The 18,943-nt window shown below is 43.2% G+C and overlaps 1 protein-coding gene across 5 annotated transcripts in view; it reads right to left on the bottom strand.

Moving 5' to 3' along the window:
* Positions 1-221: 221 nt before the first annotated feature.
* LOC137426891 (solute carrier family 22 member 6-B-like) overlaps positions 222-18,943 on the bottom strand; it is a 110,730-nt gene continuing 92,008 nt past the window's right edge. For 4 of the 5 annotated variants that reach the window (XM_078778903.1, XM_078778906.1, XM_078778904.1 and 1 more), the window contains 6 exons: positions 17,252-17,375; positions 16,216-16,334; positions 15,857-16,071; positions 15,648-15,756; positions 10,177-10,389; positions 222-2,020 (listed from right to left, as the gene is read on the bottom strand). In XM_078778903.1, the coding sequence (XP_078635029.1) occupies positions 2,014-2,020; positions 10,177-10,389; positions 15,648-15,756; positions 15,857-16,071; positions 16,216-16,334; positions 17,252-17,375 (787 nt within the window). In that variant the 3' untranslated portion in view covers positions 222-2,013. The remainder of the gene's footprint in view (positions 2,021-10,176; positions 10,390-15,647; positions 15,757-15,856; positions 16,072-16,215; positions 16,335-17,251; positions 17,376-18,943) is intronic. The other variant, XM_078778905.1, reaches the window with a different exon arrangement.

Here is an 18,943-nt window from a genome sequence, read left to right as displayed (position 1 = left end):
GTTCTTCTGCCCCCAACTCTCCTGTCCCATTGCCCAGTGGTTATCTTGCTTCATCCTGGCCTGCCTGCTCTCTGACCACCCCTCCCGGGGGGGGGGGGGCCGCGGTGTTCCTGCCCCTCCTCAGCGCACCTGTTCTCCTGTTCCCCACCTCGGTGGTTCTCCTGTTCCCATGTCGGTTTTTCTTCACCCCCCCCCCATCCCCCACTCCGGATGTTCTCCTGTCCCTCCCCTTCCATGTTTCCCTCGAGCAATGCTGGGTACACCTGCTATTAATACAGTGCATTCCAAAAAGATCCAGACAATTTTGTTTGTTAATATATTTACAACCACAAATTATACAACAATACCCTTTAGTTTATATGATACAGAAACTGAAGGTTTTGTGCACATCATCAACACATTTCAATTTAAGCTCCGTTTGTCGCTCGCAGGACATCAAGGTGGCACACGAGTTCTCAGCATGTTTGTGTCCACCAGAGCGCATGCAGTTGTGATCTGAGAACGATGATCTGCAGGTTTGCCACCCTGGTGTTGTGGACAACATCTTTGACAAATGGTGCATTATTTGAAAAAAGTGCAAGGGTGCCAATACTTTTGGCCACGACTGTACGTATATGGCAATATGTCAGTGGACTTGATTAAGTTCAAATTAACAATTCATGTTCCATATTTTAGTCCTGTTCGTTTTCAGATTAATCAGAGGAAGAGCAGTACTCAGCCTAATTTTTGTCCATCACTGTATCCCCCATCGATGAGGCAGTAAACATCCTCTGGGACCTGTTAGTGTTGGAAGCATTTAATGACAAAGTTACCATTCTCCAGAAACCATCCATTTTATTTTGGGTTCCAGTTGTGTGCTTCAAATCCATATCTGCATGGAGGCAGGAGGCCAGGAACTGTTCTTTTGATTTTGTCCAAGAGCTGAGAATTGCGCTTTGGTTCAAAATGCTGCTGGAAGAGCATGTGTCTGATCTTTATTCGCCGATTTCAGCTTGGGTTTTCCATACATGCGATAGACGAAGGTCTCCACGTCTGTCACTAACTGTGGTGATAGCTCGGGTGTTGTTCCAAATTTGTCAAATTCTGCCCTAAACGTGTCATTCTTCTTCATCAAAAGCAGGGGACGAGCTTTGCCTTTACGCAGAAAACTGCCTTTGTAGTCACTTCATGTGAAGGCATGCAGTCCGACAGGAGCAGCACACAACGCTTGTCCCATGTCGTTAGCCAGATTGAATAAATCAATATACCACCTGGTCTTGTTGGTGCTTAAACCAACATCAAGCCATATGTGAGCCGGCAAGATGTGACCATGTGTCAGAAGAATAATGAGAACATCAATGTCAGATGATCGGACAATGATGTTTCCATCTTTGTGTGTCTCACACACGTGTTTGATGTGCCAAACTAGCTAGTCATGTTGGCAAGCAAGACTCGGGATATCTTGGACATCGGCATCGTTGTCCTTCACCTAATACTGGTAAGCCTCGTCTTCAAACCCTATGAAGAGAATATGCCCTCTAATCTGTTCAAGGTGCTCCCATTGAACAAGTGCCCCCATTGAATTATTTTGGACACTTTTGGGTAGGCCCAGAAATGGTGAATTTTATATCTCTACCATCTGACCCTCTCCCGCCATGCTCAGCATGGATGGAGTTAGGCATGAATCGCATACGAAGTCTCCTCTCTTGGCGAATCCAAGCAGTCTCATCAGAATTACTTTTGCAATCTCGCTAAATGTTGCTGGTACATTCACTGCAGTTCATATGAAGAACATCACATCAACAGCACATGCGTCCCTTCGACCTGGCTTATCACTTTTCACCCTTTCGGCAAACTTATGCATAATCTTTGATTTATCTGTTTTGTTCATTGATCGATCCATATGTGTAAGAGTTAGTGGGATTGTGGAGGAACGAGCTTCTTTCGCACCCAGGACTTTCTTCCATTATTTATTGCTTTGATCTCATCTTCACTCAATTGGAGGTGCGAGATGTCGCTGGTGTCTCCATCAGGTCATGTACTGAAAAAATATGACAAAACAATATCAAGTTACTCATTCCCACAGTAATGTTACACATGTTATGGTACATATTATGTAATATATTGTAGATGTTGATCTGCTTATTTGTAGCTCACTGTCTGAAATAAGGTAGCGTGAGGTAGGGGTAACATTATGGTGCCAAAAAAAAAAAAAAAAAAGGAAAGAGGATCACGGGAGTATGCAAGGGTTATGGAAATTATTTAAATAAAGGACATTCTGAACACAGAATAAGGAGAGGAGATGGAAGGTTCAGGCGTTGTGCCTCATCTGTACGAGGTCAACAATTTCACCATATTTGCTTTCTGTTTCTCGAGAGGAGTTTCTCAATCAACACCGCAAACATCGACCGAGTGGAGTTTCTTGATCAACACCGCAAACATCAAACAAGTGGTGTTTCTTGATCAACACCGCAAACATCAAACTAGTGGAGTTTCTTGACCAACACCGCACACATCGAAGGAGTCGAGTTTCTTGATAAACACCGCAAACATCAAACAAGTGGAGTTTCTTGATGAACACACCACAAACATCAAACAAGTGGAGTTTCTTCATGAACACCGCAAACATCAAACAAGTGGAGTTTCTTGATCAACACCACAAACATCAAACAAGTGGACTTTCTTGATGAACGCCGCAAACATCAAACAAGTGGAATTTCTTGATGAACACCGCAAACATCAAACAAGTGGACTTTCTTGATCAACACCGCAAACATCAAACAAGTGGAGTTTCTTGATCAACCCCGCAAACATCAAACAAGTGGAGTTTCTTGATAAACACCGCAAACATCAAACAAGTGGAATTTCTTGATGAACACCGCAAACATCAAACAAGTGGACTTTCTTGATCAACACCGCAAACATCAAACAAGTGGAGTTTCTTGATCAACCCCGCAAACATCAAACAAGTGGAGTTTCTTGATCAACACCGCAAACATCAAACAAGTGGAGTTTCTTGATCAACACCGCAAACATCAAACAAGTGGACTTCCTTGATCAACACCGCAAACATCAAACAAGTGGAGTTTCTTGATAAACACTGCAAACATCAAACAAGTGGAGTTTCTTGATCAACACCACAAACATCAAACAAGTGGAGTTTCTTGATCAACACCGCAAACATCAAACAAGTGGAGTTTCTTGATGAACACCGCAAACATCAAACAAGTGGAGTTTCTTGATGAACACCGCAAACATCAAACTAGTGGAGTTTCTTGTTCAACACCGCAAACATCGAACGAGTGGAGTTTCTCGATCAACACCACAAACATCGAACGAGTGGAGTTTCTTGATCAACACCGCAAACATCGAACGAGTGGAGTTTCTTGTTCAACACCGCAAACATCGAACGAGTGGAGTTTCTTGTTCAACACCGCAAACATTGAACGAGTGGAGTTTCTTGTTCAACACCGCAAACATCAAACTAATGGAGTTTCTTGTTCAACACCGCAAACATTGAACGAGTGGAGTTTCTTGTTCAACACCACAAACATCGAACGAGTGGAGTTTCTCGATCAACACCACAAACATCGAACGAGTAGAGTTTCTTGTTCAACACCACAAACATCGACCGAGTGGAGTTTCTCGATCAACACCACAAACATCGAACGAGTGGAGTTTCTCGATCAACACCACAAACATCGAACGAGTAGAGTGTCTTGATCAACACCACAAACATCGAACGAGTGGAGTTTCTCGATCAACACCACAAACATCGAACGAGTAGAGTGTCTTGATCAACACCACAAACATCGAACGAGTGGAGTTTCTCGATCAACACCACAAACATCGAACGAGTAGAGTGTCTTGATCAACACCACAAACATCGAACGAGTAGAGTGTCTTGATCAACACCACAAACATCGAACGAGTGGAGTTTCTCGATCAACACCACAAACATCGAACGAGTAGAGTTTCTCGATCAACACCACAAACATCGAACGAGTAGAGTGTCTTGATCAACACCACAAACATCAAACGAGTGAAGTTTCTCGATCAACACCACAAACATCGAACGAGTAGAGTTTCTCGATCAACACCACAAACATCGAACGAGTAGAGTGTCTTGATCAACACCACAAACATCGAACGAGTGGAGTTTCTTGATCAACACCACAAACATCAAGATAGTGGAGCTTCTTGTTCAACAACAACAACAACAACAACAAAAAAATATATATATATATTTTTGTATACAGAATCGAGGCTCGTGTAAGGGTTAACACATTTTTTTTTTTTTTTTTTTTTTGTATACAAGATCGAGGCTCGTGAAAGAGCGAGCATTAATCACACAGAGAGACAAACAGACACACAAAACAAATAACATCGGGAGCGGTAGACAAGATGGGGAGAGAGGGGGAAGGACACAAACACAACATTTGAGAGCAGGGACCGAGAGACATGGAGACATCGAGAGAACTGTGGGAGGGAGAGGGCTTTGGGGGGAAGGCATGGGAAGGGGGGGGGGGTGGGAGAGGTATAAAACATATGGACACTGCCAAGACTTCCAGGAAAGAAGTTGGAATTTCAAACAAGGTGGATCTGGGGTGAATTAGTGGGGGTAGAAAAGATCAAGGTTTTGGATGGGGGAAGATAAGAGATGGTGGTGAACAGCTGTTTTGAAGACCTGGAGGGAGGAGTGTGATTGAAGTGAGTGTGGGAGTTTGTTCCAGAGGCGGGAGAAAAGAGGAATGAAAGAGTGAAGGTGAGCAGAGAGCCGAGATTTCGGCAGTTTAACCATCAGAGGGTGGCTGGCAGATCTTGTGCGACCTGTAGGAATATTTGGGGGACAGAGCACAGAGAGAGCTGGGGGAGCAAGGCCGGAGAGGAGTCGGTAGAAGACAGAAAGACCACCTACCTGCCTGCGGTGAGTGAGTGAAAGGCCCTCAGAGATAGCTTCATCGCGGGAGATTCCAATGATTCTGAAAGCTTTGGATTCAACAGCGTGAAGCCGAGCCAGGTGTGAGGCAGGAGCACCAGCCCATAGGGGAGAACAGTATTCCATTGAGCTGCGGATGAAAGCCTTGTATGTGGTGAGGAGCTCAGGTGTGCCTAGGAAGGACTTCGCACGACGGAGGATGCCCAGTCGGCGACTGGCTTTGGAGGCCAGCTTGGAAATGTGGTTTTCCCAAGAAAGATCATGGCAGATGGTGAGACCCAAAAGCTTGAGCGACAGAACTTCTTGGAGAGGATTGTTGAGAAAGTAGATGGGAGGGTTGTCCAGTCGATCTTTTCGGAGAGACATAGTAAGAGTGTGAGATTTGTCAGGATTGAAAGACATGTTCCACATGTTTGACCAGTCTGTGATTTTGTCCAGGTCTTCAGAGAGTGAGGAGGCTGCAGACTGCCGATCTGAGGGAAGAGGAATGGAGCGGCAGAGAGTGGAGTCATCAGAAAAGAGATACAGAGGATTTTCCAGAAAGTCGGAGAGATCATTGATAAAGACCAGAAAAAGCACAGGGCCCAGCACACTGCCTTGGGGAACTCCAGCCTGAACGGGAAGGGGAGATGAGAGAAATCCATTCAGGGCCACACGTTGACTACGACCAGAGAGGAAGTCCGCAAGCCATGCATGGAGATTTCCATGGATACCATAGGAGGAGAGTTTGGTGAGCAGAGCTGGGTGCCAGACCGTATCGAAGGCACGTGATATGTCAAGGGAGACAGCTCTGATTTCCTGTTTGGCATTGAGGACCTCCATCCATTGTTGAGACAGCAGAAGCAGCATGTCCAGAGTAGAGTGACCTGGTCTGAAACCAAATTGATGATCAGAGATCAAGCCATTGGAGAAGAGGAAAGATTTCATATCCGAAGCAATGATGGATTCCATGACTTTGCTGATAATTGGGAGCAGGCTGATTGGTCTGTAGTTGCAAGGATCTGTTTTTGCACTTTTTTTGTGTAAAGCGGTAATGTTTGCTGATTTCCAGGATGCTGGCAGATGACCTTGAGCAAAGGATAGGGTGAAAAGAACAGAGAGAGGGTGAGATAGAGCGGCAGAGCAGGATTTTAGGACCCGTGGGCTGATGCCATCTGGTCCAGTTGCAGAATCAGAGTCGAGGTTTGACAAAAACTCCTCCACCTTGTCAGGAGAGAAGGTCACAGAGTCCAGGAGCAGTTTGGTTCGACTGGGAAAGGTGGGAACAGAGAGAGATGGGTTTGGGACTAAGGATTTTGAGGCAAACACAGAGTTGAGGCATTCGGCTTTGTCACGTGCGATGTCAACTGTGTGGCCATTTGAGGTAAGGGAGGGGATGGAGGGGGAACAAACACCAGAAACGGATTTGACCAGACGCCACCAGGATTTGGAGGAAGGAGACAGGTTTGAGAGTTCATTCTTGAGTGAGGAGAGATAGTGCTTCCTGGCACTCCTGAGGGTAGACACACACTTGTTCCGAGCTTGGTGGAAGGAACTGAGATTTCCTTCAGTTGGATTAGCCTTCCAAGAGGCAAAGGCAAGTTGTTTCAGGGCAACTGCCTCACCACAAGATTCAGTGTACCATGGACGGGAGGAAGGGTAAGACAACTGAAGGCGAGATGGGATAAATCTGTGCATGAGAGAGATCAGTTTGCTTTGGAAGAATTCCCAGGAAGAATTGATGTCAGAGGCAGTGGAGATGGGAGACCAATCCAGACGATTGATGGCTGCTTGAAGACCGTCCCAGTCGGCCTGAGTGAAATGCCAGACTCATCGACGCTGAGGAGGCTCTCTGAGAATGGCCAGAGAGATGTCCACTTTGACAAGCACATGATCAGAAGAACCGATTGGAGCAGAAGAAGAGCAGCAGACATTAGCAGGGAAGTTAGTCATAACCAAGTCTAGAAGAGAAGATACTCCATTGGCTGAGATCCGGGTCGGGAAATTGACAGATTGTGTCAATCCCAGTGAGTCACAGAAGTCCTTTGCTGAGGTGCCATGACTGGTGAGAGAGGAACCCACACCCAACCAGGTGGCATGATGACAATTGAAGTCACCACATATGAGGAAGAGAGAGTTGGGATGAGTGGATGAGTGGACATTGAACATGAAAACATGCACAGACACATAAAACATACAATGCAGGGAGCGGAAGACAAGAGATGGAGAGAGAGAGGGAAGCACACAAGCACAACAACAGTACAACAGTAGAGAACAAGGACGTAAACTAGAATTGGAAAGGTGAGTATCGGCTGGAGAGGTGAGAAGGAGAGAAAGAAATAATATATATATATATATATATATATATATATATATATATATATATATATATATATATATATATATATATATATATATATACATATGTATATATATATATATATGTATATATAAATTTTTGTATTTAAACGTCAGATAAAGGGTAACATGTTCGAGGGAGGTATGGGGAGAAAAGAAAAAACAAAGAAAAAATCAATACAGAGAAGGAAAGAACTTAAATTTACAAAATACCGACAGGCGGAGGGAAGCCTAGAGAGACCAGGCCGCGCACACAGTACGAAAAGAAATCGATTAATTGCACACAAGTTTGGACGAATTACAAACCAAAACGAACGAGAAACACACAGTAACACATACACAACTAGAACAGAACTCAGTGGAGAGCACACCTCCGCCTGGTTGGCCATATCACTCAATGGTGAAGAATCACTTAAAAATTAAAATAATGCTCATATCCGAATCCATATTCAGATCTTCACCAAAATTGAATTGATTCTTCCTTGTCATACACACAACCTGTCCAACAAGTTTCGTCCAAATCCGTCCACAAGTTTTTGAGATATCCTGCTATGTATCGTTTTTGGCCCTATCTCTCAATGGTGAAGAATCACTTGAAAAAGTCTAGTAGCCGGATCCGAATCCAGATCTTCATCAAAATCTAATCATTTCGTCCTTGTCACATACGCTACATCTCTGCCAAATTTCGTCCGACTCCGTCCACAACTTTTTGAGATATTTTGTTCACAAACAAACAAACAGACAAACAGACAGGGGTGAAAACATAACCTCCTTCCACCTTTGGTGGTGGAGGTAATGAAATAACGAGTGGAAATTTGACAAAGACACGAATGGGAAAATACTTAAACTTTGATGATGTGGAGAGTTCGAAGGACGCTACCTCTCCAGAGGAACCGGAAGCAGAAACGGAAGCGTGTTGGTAAATTTGTTTGGGGAACAAAGAAGAGAGAGGATCAAGAGCTGGTGAAGCTGATGGCAAGGCATGGGATGGCCATAGCTGGTTCATTCGCACAGCACAGAGCAGACAGTTGTGGAGGGTTTAAGGATTGCAAGGCAAGTGGCAGGAGAGAATGTTACCATCTCAGTTCCTTCATCAAAGTTGGATTGAGCATGGATCACGAACATCGCCAGCTCCTCTGATGTGTCAACCACGTATTTTAGGTCTAACGATTCTGGACAATTCTTTGTGGGCTTCAAGGAGAAAGTGTTGATAAACTGGTATAGGACGTTGAATAATTGTGCGCTGCAGTCGTGGCTTATTTTGCACAGGTGACTCCACAAATGCTGCAGAAGATATCCAACGGGACCTGGCAACAAATTCAGTAGTGCAAGTAGAATTGACATGAAAATAGCCCAACCCAGACATTTTCAATAATAACCCTATTTTGGTGCTAAATGCTTGATATGATTGGCCTGTATCTGCAGAAAAAATTCTCATCAATTCACACATGGGGAACCCTGTTTTTTATTAGGTCAAAGTATATGACCTGTTACAAAACTGTAAGTAATATGTTTTCCAGGTTATAAGATAATGATTCACAAACACTCTTATTACCTCCGCCACCAAAGGTGGATGGAGGTTATGTTTTCACCCCTGTCTGTCTGCCTGTTTGTTTGTTTTTCTGTTTGTTTTTGTGAACAAGATATCTCAAAAAGTTGTCGACAGATTCGGACGAAATTTGGCAGAGATGTAGCGTAAGTCACAAGGACAAAATGATTAGATTTTGGTGAAGATCCAGATTCGGATCCGGCTACTAGAATTTTTAAAGTGATTCCTCACCATTGGGAGATAGGGACAAAAACGATACATAGCAGGATATCTCAAAAGGTTGTGGACGGATTTGGACGAAACTTGGTGGACCGGTTGTGTGTGTGACAAGGACGATTCGATTCGATTTTGGTGAAGATCTGAATATGGATTCGGATATGAGAATCATTTAATTTTTAAGTGATTCTTCACCTTTGAGAGATAGTGCTAAACCAACACATAGCAGGATATCTCAAGAAGTTATGGATGGATTTGGAGGAAACTTGGTGTACGGGTTGTGTGTGTGACAGCGAAGAATCTGTTCAATTTTGGTGACGATCCAGATCCGGATCCGGCTCGTGGAATTTTTTCAGTAGTAGCTATTTGTGTTTCCCCTTTCTCCTACTGTTCCATTTGTGATGTGTCCTGCTCTGTTCTGTGTCCTAGCTCCTCCACGAGCCTTGACCATGTATATATATATATATATATATATATATATATATATATATATATTTCTGTATGCAGTGCTGTATTTCAAACAATGCTCTAATGAAATGACATTAATCGGAGCAACGTTACATGGGGTATTATACTGTATATTTGTTGGAACCCATCTGTGGATCGGTCCCATCGGCCGATGGGTCTGACCCATCTGTGGATGCACGAGAAATGACAATGCAGACCCATCGGCCGATGGGTCTGCGCCATCTGCGGATGTGTTGTTCACCTTGAAGGAATGTGTATGCATCAATGGTGGATGAGTATGTTTATTTGAACCTAAAAATAAGCAATTGATGTCATAAATGTTTATAAAGCAGTCCGTGACATGTGGTTTGTCGATAACCGTTTGTCGATAAGATAAAAATAAGATAATATTTTTAGGTTCAAATAAACATACTCATCCACCATTGATGCATACACATTCCTTCAAGGTGAACAACACATCCGCAGATGGCGCAGACCCATCGGCCGATGGGTCTGCATTGTCATTTCTCGTGCATCCACAGATGGGTCAGACCCATCGGCCGATGGGACCGATCCACAGATGGGTTCCAACATATTATCTAGATATATTATAAAAAAAATTTAATGCATAAAAAATTCCTGTATTTGATTTTCACAACATTACATTACCAAAACAAAAGATCATTTATGGAAGCAATTATTGAACTACCGCTTTCTTTGTCGTATCAGGTCTTCCATGGTATCTGGTAGGTTTATATTCAGCGTTTCTGGCAACATTAATGCCAACAGCCCAGAAATCATTGAAAGAAGAGCAAAACTTAGTTCTGGGATGAACACGTACACGTCTCTCGACAGTATAATCAGCGGGGCCATCAAGGTGCCAATTTGTGCAATGGTGGTCATAAAGCCCAAACTGTTTTGCCTGCAAACAAAGATGCATTTGTTAAAAATGGCACATGCAGTTCACGAAAATTGCACTTGACAAGAAATGAAAGGGTTCCCAACTTCATCTACTCCCCTCCCGCAAAAACCCGTAACAAATGGGGACGTGAAGCTGCCTGGCAGTTTTTTTCATTATCTGCATTGTAAAAGGGGGTAGAATTTAGGTATCTCTGCAACAACTTCAACCCTCCGTTTTGTATTCCCTGTGAACGAAACCATCACCTGTGGTGGTGGAGCTCCTCAAAATTAATCATGTACACTTTCAAATTCATTCTGCTGCTGCGATCAATAGTTACATCATCAATAAAGATGAGTGAGCCGCTTACAGAGGGAGCCATACAAGTCCTAGCCATGACACTAACTCCACCATGCTTTACAGACGAGCGACGAGGTAGTATGATTTGGATGATATGCTGTCCCTTCCTTTCTCCACACTTTCGCATTTCCATTACTTTGGTAAGTAAAGGTTTATCTTGGTCTCATCTGTCTATAAAACTTTGTTCCAGAACTCACTGACTCACCACTGTACTGGTGTACGGGTACTGGTGTACTGGTTTATAGGCAAATTCGAATCTGTCCTTTCTACTTTTGGTGATGAGAGGTTTGCATCTTGCGGTGTAGCCTTTGTAATTCTGCTATCGAAGTCTTCCACGAACAGTAGATTGTGATACTTTCACCCCTGCACTCTGGAGGTTGTTGGTGATGTCACTGACTGGTGTTTTAGGTTTTTCTTTACAGTCCTGATGATTTTTAGCTCACCTGGAAAGAAGTTCAGGGGAGTTTATGCGATGGCGCGTCATCCGTCCGTCCGTAAACACTTGAAACTTCTTCTCCGAAACCACTGATGGGATTGCGACCAAATTTGGCACAAATGATATTTGTTATGTTGTGACTAAAGTTTGTTCACGGCATTAAAAAAAATTGGGCCTTGAGGGAATGTAGGGGGGTTCTGCCCCAAAATAGATATTTGCTTTTCTCTCAGAATATACACACGGAATTCTGATAAAACTTGACCACAACCTTAATCATCCATGATGTAGCAAAGTTTGTTCACAGCATTTAAAAAATCGGGCCGTGAGGGGTCTACTGGGGGGTTGCCCCCCAAAATAGGTATTTGCTCTTTTCTCTGAAACTACATACACAATTTCAATGAAACTTCACCACAACCTTCATCGCCCGTGATGTATCAATGATTGTTCAAGGCATTAGAAAAATTGGGAGGTATACAGGATGGGGGTGGGAGGTAAGGGGTTGCCCCCCAAAATAGGTATTTTTTGGTTTGTTTGTGTAAAGTCTTATGATTATGTTAGTATGATTAGTATGAAAAAGTTAGTTTGTTTAGTATGTTAGTATGTATGTTATTATGTTAGTATGTTAGTATGTTAAAAAAGATTAGTATGTTAGTATGAAAAAAAAAAGAAAAAAAAAAAGTATGATTCTACATGCTGCCCTGTCTTCAAGAAACCATTCAAATTGGTTTAAAATACCTTCAGTCAGTGTAGTATACTGTTTATTCTTTTCAGACGAGGTCATTCTACTCAGGACATGTTGCTTCTGCTGTCTCAACAATGGATGGAGGTCCTCAATGCCAAACAGGAAATCAGAGCTGTCTCCCTTGACATATCACGTGCCTTCAATACGGTCTGGCACCCCGCTCTGCTCACCAAACTCTCCTCCTATGGTATCCATGGAAATCTCCACGCATGGCTTGTGGACTTCTTCTCTGGTCATAGGCAACGTGTGGCACTGAATGGATTTCTCTCATCTCCCCTTCCTGTTCTGGCTGGAGTTCCCCAAGATAGTGTTCTGGGCCCTGTGCTTTTTCTCGTCTTTACCAATGATCTCTCCGACTCTCTGGAAAATCCTCTCTATCTTTTTGCTGATTACTCCACTATCTGCCGCTCCATTCCTCGTCCCTCAGATCGGCAGTCTGCAGCCTCCTCACTCTCTGCAGACCTGGAGAAAATCAGACTGGTCAAACAAGTGGAACATGTCTTTCAATCCTGACAAAGCTCACACTCTTACTATGTCTCTCCGAAAAGACCGACTGGAAAACCCTCGCATCTACTTTCCCAACAATCCTCTCCAAGAAGTTCGGTCGCTCAAGCTTTTGGGTCTCACTATCTGCCATGATCTTTCTTGGGAAAACCACATTTCCAAGCTGTCCTCCAAAGCCAGTCGCCGACTGGGCAATGGGTATCCTCCGTCGTGCGAAGTCCTTCCTTGGCACACCTGAGCTCCTCACCACATCCAAGGCTTTCATCCGCAGCTCAATGGAACACTCTTCCCCCCTCTGGGCCGGTGCTCCTGCCTCAAACCTAGCTCGGCTTCACGCTGTTGAAACCAAAGCTTTCAGAATCATTGGAATCTCCTGCGATGAAGCAAACTCCGAGGGCCTTTGACTCACTCAACGCAGGCAGGTTGGTGGTCTTTCTGTCTTCTACCGACTCCTCTCTGGCCTTGCCCCCCCAGCTCTCTCTGTGCTCTGTCCCCCTAATATTCCTACAGGTCGCACAAGATCTGCCAGCAACCCTCTTATGGTTAAACTGCCAAAATCTAGGCTCTCTGTTCACCTTCACTCTTTCATTACCCTTTTCTCCCACGTCTGGAACAAACTCCCTCACTCCCTTCAATCCCATTCCTCCTTCCAGGTCTTTAAAACAGCTGTTCACCACCATCTCTTATCTTCCCCCATCCAAAACCTTGATTTTTTCTACCCCCGCTAATTAACCCCAGATACACTTTTTCGAAATTCCAACTTCTTTCCTGGAAGTCCTTGCAGTGTTCATATGTTTTATACCTCTCCCACCTCCCCCCCAAGCCCTCTCCCTCCCACATTTCTCTCGATGTCCCTGCTCTCAAATGTTGTGTTTGTGTCCTTCCCGCTCTCTCCCCATCTTGTCCACCGCTCCCCTTATTTTGTGTTTTATGTGTCGGTTTGACTTTTTGTGTGATTAATGTTAGTTCTTTCACGAGCCTCGAACTTGTATACAAAAAAAATAAAAAAATAAAAAAAGCTGAACACCCAGGGGTATTGCCCCTATGTTTCTGTCATCACCTGCAGTTGTTTTCTTTGGCCGACCTGGCTGTTGTGTTTTGCTAAGTACACTCGTGGTTTCTTTCTTTTTTTCAAGATATTCCAAATTGTTGTATTTCCTTTGCCCAATTTTTGTGCTGTGGTTCTATTTGAATTCTTCTGTTCTTTCAGCTTCCAAATTGCTTGCTTTTCTTTCATAGACAGTTCTCTGGTCTTTATGTTGGTTTATGCCTCCTGAGTCCAAAGGTAGACTCCCAAGGCAAAAGCAAAGGCTAAAACCAAGACAAGACATTCACAGCTCTTTTATGTGTGAACAATGAATCAATGCAATAGGAAACACCTGAGCAACAAGAAACACTCGTCAGTCATTTGTTCCAATACTTATGCTTACCTAAAATGTGGGGACAGAACATAAAAAGTGATTATTCTACAATTGTGGAATATATATCCATAGAAATACCAATAAATAAAAGCTGACCTTTTGTGCCTCATATTTATCTTTGATCTCAAATCCAAATTTTTTAGAGTATTTAGCAATAATAACAAATTTGACTTCACTGTTCCAACACTTATGGAGGGCAATGTACATGGCAAATGATGGTCGAACAAATAAACTGTGCTGTCTGGTCTTAAATTGATGTTAATATCGATATAATTTCAAAATGTAACATTTTTTTTCATTAACGTGTTCTTGTTTATTATATAGGGTTTCATTGTTTTTTTAAAAATCATAATAAGATATTGTTGTGGATCCTGGTTCTGTCGACGTACTAGGGGGGGGGGGGGAGGGGTGGTGAAGTCCCGGGTTCACCTCATACACAGAGTCCACGGGCCGCCAGCCACGACTAAACTCGTGGTCGATGGGTTGCGAAGCAACTTCAATTGCCAATCTCCCTGTCACGGGTCGAAGGGTTAGCGGTCACAACCTGAATACCTTGCAAGACCACACGGCCGGGAAGACCAGGGATTGAACCTTCGTGTTCCCACACCTTATGGTGTGCCGAGCGGATCGCACGGTGTGGGTCGCGGCATTATCCTGCGTGATTTATGGGCCTAATTCAAGTCAAATTCGGTTCGGGCTATGCTGGTCCAATGGGGGAAAAGACGTACTCGAACAGGTTTTAAAGGGGGAAAAAATGTACACGTTTTATTTACAAAAAGCACAGATAAAGGACGAGAGGCAGGCTTATCAATTCTTACCTAGCCTAAATCCCGACAGGCAGCTTGCGCACACACACTGGTGAATGCATCACACAGGTTAACTCGTACCGAGCAACGTGCAGCCGTGGACTTGGGTTTGCCTGCTTCCGCGCGCAGCTCATGGACCATTTAGGGCGCGCAGCTTGAAGGAGGTCCACAGGACCAGCCGCCGTGTCCAAGTCAGCACGAACGACGATCCCCGCCGGCGAACGACTCAACGCAGGCGACAACCCAGCTCAGATGAATTCAGCGCAGGAAGGAAGAACCAGCACGTTGGACAGCCAGCCCGAAGGTCGACAACGAAAGAGGGCAGCAGAGAGAGCAGAGAGCGAGAAGTGCGATGGACATAGGGTTTATATCAGGTCGAAAACCTTCCTAGAATGTTCCACAGGCTCCCATTAGCCAGGGCAATGCTGATAGATTGCCGGCATAGTTTGCTGGGGAAGAGTCCAGACCTGATTGGTTGTTCACGTGTCCATGACCTCTCATTGGCTGCTCGTTAGTGACGTGGGCTGTTCCTTTAGCCATGCCTACCACAGCTGTGGTTGATCACTTGGACTGTAATTTTAGCCACGCCTACCTGCACATCACCACGTCTTTTTTCTTCAACCATACGAAGGTTTGTATCCTGCCTGAACTCAATGCATATCTCGTTTAATTATTACACAATGGGAAGGGAGCTAATCTTTACATTTAATAAGAAATAACTGACTACTGCAGGCTACATGTTGTCGTGTAATTAACTATAGGGGGTTCGTTCTTAATTGCAAAACCGCAACAATATTAAATGAGCATCATCATGGTATCGATAAGAACATGTCCTGAGATCTAGACCTGACCTGAATTTGACCCTGTGCATTTGACTCTCCATCTTACATAATGCACTCTGACTACAGGATAGGATAGTAGGAGGGCCCATGGTTGGGTTGCCGCCCGGTGCCCAAGGCGCCCTTAAATCCATCCCCGATTGCAGTGCCGGTTATGCGAGGGTCCGTACCCACCTGACGACAGTAGGGTACAATTCCCCAGTAAGTAACATAATCGCATTAAACTCAGCTGCAATCACCATTCTGCCAATGACTGCAAAAGCTGCACGTACAACAAGCTGATCTGTAACGGAAATACAACCACATGATAATTTGTGTCACAACAAAGAGGCCATCTCTCAATTATCCAGCAAACAACCACAATCGTAACAATTTCATGTTACCTGCAGGCATCAAAGTGAGTGCAAAGAAAGTGCAGCTCGAAATCAGCAACAACCCACACAAAACAATGCGGCGACCAAAGTAGCTCATCATTGCCATTGATACAAGCAGCATTGGCAGGTCGAGGACTCCAAAAATGACCAAGAGAAGGAATATATCGATTTTGATCACTTCAAGATTCAGAGCAATTCCATAGTAACAAAAGAGGATGGTAAACCTTGGATGGGTATAAAATAAACGTTTAGTGCTTTGTACCTCCTTCATCAGAATAACAGTGAACATTAAATTATGACAGTTTGTTAATTTTAAAAACAAAAAAACAAACAAAAAAAAAACGCCTTAAATTTTAGAAACGACGTACCATGAAATACTGAGCACGAATGTTTGTTTTCTCAGCTCTTTTACTCGGAGCAGATCCAATGGAGAGGACGAGTGATCCGACTGAATATTCTTCTCTTTCTCCATCTCTTTTTTTAACACCTATTTGTTCAAGTTTTGATGACAATGATTATGCATAAATTGGATTACAATGATAAATTGGAAACATTCAAATCAAAATGATAATTGCAACAACTACAGCTACATTCAAAGTACACCGCCCCCCCCCCATGCCAAATGAATAAATAACATCCTCCGGTGCGCGTTTAGTGCACTACACATTGCCGGCGATGCCAACGTGCAGCACATAGAGATGGTATTGGGAGGAAGAGGTGTGCAATAAAAATTGATTGATTAATTGCATCATTTAAATCAATAAACGGTAATCATAAAATAATTTCTTATCAATTGGCTAATAGCATATCTCAACCACCAGAGTTTCATCCGAAGCTGTAACTTTTTGAAAATTAATTAAATGTCATTAAATGGAAAAAATTAAATAATTAATTGATGATTCATTAATCAATAAATAATTATTAATCAATTAATTATTGATTAATCAATAAATCAAAAATACCGTTTACAGTCAAATCACTTGGTTATTGTCATGTCCAAATATCAGCTTCCTATCTCAAAAGGTGCCTGAGATATTGCCCAGATGAGAAAGGAAATAAATAAGTACTTAATTAATCGATAATAATTAAGTAATTAATCAATTAATGGATTAATCAAAAAACCAAAAATATGTTTTTGCCAAAGTACGTGCTCACTATTGTGGCCAAATTTCAGCATCCGAGCTCAAAGGATGGCTGAGATATCGCCCGGACAAATAAACAAACAAGAAAGAAAGAAACCGGAGTGAAAACTGAGTACTCCCTTTCAGCGCACGTCATCGCCGAGCCCCCTTCGGTGCCCGGCGATGACGTCATGCAACGCCTGGAGATGGCATAGGAAAGGAGCGGTGTACAACAAGCGTTTAGGTCTTAATGTAGGAAGCACAAGAAAATTGATTGACTCACTTGGATATTTAAGTCGGCTTCTGTCAATTGTTTTCTGTTTATTCTCGCAACCCTTTTAAGCAATTTTAATGCTTCTTCATGTCTTCCTTGAAGCAGCAACCAACGGGCAGATTCTGGGTGCAAACTGTAAACGAATGGACTTGCAATGTGCTTTCATCGACTATAATGTAATATTTAAGGAAAATAATAACTTTTAGATAAAGCATCGCAACAGCACAATTCATTTCACACTTTTAAAAACAAAACATCATCATCATAAACATCATCATCATCATCATCATCATCATCATCATCTTGTCGACAGAAGTTAAGGTAGTCCTGCAGATCTTATGGTCTGTACTATGGGTGGTACTTTGTTAATTTAGTGGTTGGTCATGGCATGCTCATGATTGATTGACGGTCAGTGCAAGTGGAAATGCTCAACATGCACACAGCTAGAATGATTCTAACGAATTGCATTCAAAACTTAAGATGACCAATTATCAGATCTGTACAATGTACTTACTTGGTACATTTGATAACATTTTTTAGCTCACCTGGAACGAAGTTCAGGGGAGCTTATGTGATGGCGTGTCGTCCCTCCGTCAGTCCGTAAACACTCGAAACTTCTTCTCCGAAACTGCTGTTGGGATTGCGACCAAATTTGGCACAAATTCTCTTTGTTGTGTTGTGACTAAAGTTTGTTCACGGCATTAAAAAAAATCGGGGTCTAAGGCGGTTTCCCGGGTCAAAGTGGATTCATGTTTGACCCCCAAAAATAGATATTTGCTTTTTTCTCTGAAACTACACACACTATTCCGATGAAACTTCACCACAACCTTCATCACCTGTGATGTACCAAAGTTTGGTCAAGGCATTAGAAAAATTAGGGTCTTCGAAGGTATAGGGTTGGGCGAGTGCGGGGAGGGCCGGGAGGGCCCCCCAAAATAGGTATTTGTTTGTTTGTTTGTTTGTTTAAAGTCTTATGATTATGTTAGTATGGTTCTACATGCTTCCCTGTCTTCTAGCAACCATTGAAATTGGTTTAAAATACCTTTAGTCAGGGCACTATACTGTTTATTCTACCAGGTGAGCGCCAGGGGTATTGCCTCTATGTTTTACTATCTATATAATAATACCGTAAGGACTCGACTTTGTTATCCCTTTTACGCCGCACCCAGTGACCCGATGCCCACGGCACTCATGGATTTACGATCTACGAACCGCGCTCTTTGTTTATCACGTACAGCCATACTCGAAAAATCTGAATTAGCCGACGTTGGGGCCCAAAAGCATCCGATTAACTGCCGATATGACGCCATCTTACGACGCCATCGTATTGGTGTCTGCTGGGCGAAGGGGAAGCGAGCCGTCCGCTGATTGGACAGTCGAGTGGTGTGAACATGGGTGGTGTGAACCAAATGGTCTTTTTATTCCCTTGAACATTTTAAATTAGGATATATAAGGAAACGTCTTTATCGTCATTTTAATAAAGTTAAATGGAGTGATGTTGCGATACTCGGGGTGCGTTGCATAAATCCTCGTAACTCAGAGAGGTGTAGCAGGTGGCGAGACGTAAGGAAGCTTAAAGATAATGAGCTGAAAACAGACGAACGATATGTCAATCTCTTTCTACACCGAACGGAAATAAAAGTATGAGAGCGGGAAGGCATGGCCTGAGCACTTCGAGCAGAGAGGACTGATTTGACTAAA

Source organism: Myxine glutinosa, chromosome 5 (genome assembly GCF_964187855.1).
Source record: "Myxine glutinosa chromosome 5, kmMyxGlut1.1, whole genome shotgun sequence".
NCBI lineage: Eukaryota > Metazoa > Chordata > Myxini > Myxiniformes > Myxinidae > Myxine > Myxine glutinosa.
The sequence above is the reverse complement of the archived record's forward strand: the minus strand, read 5'-3'. Positions and strand labels throughout refer to the sequence as shown.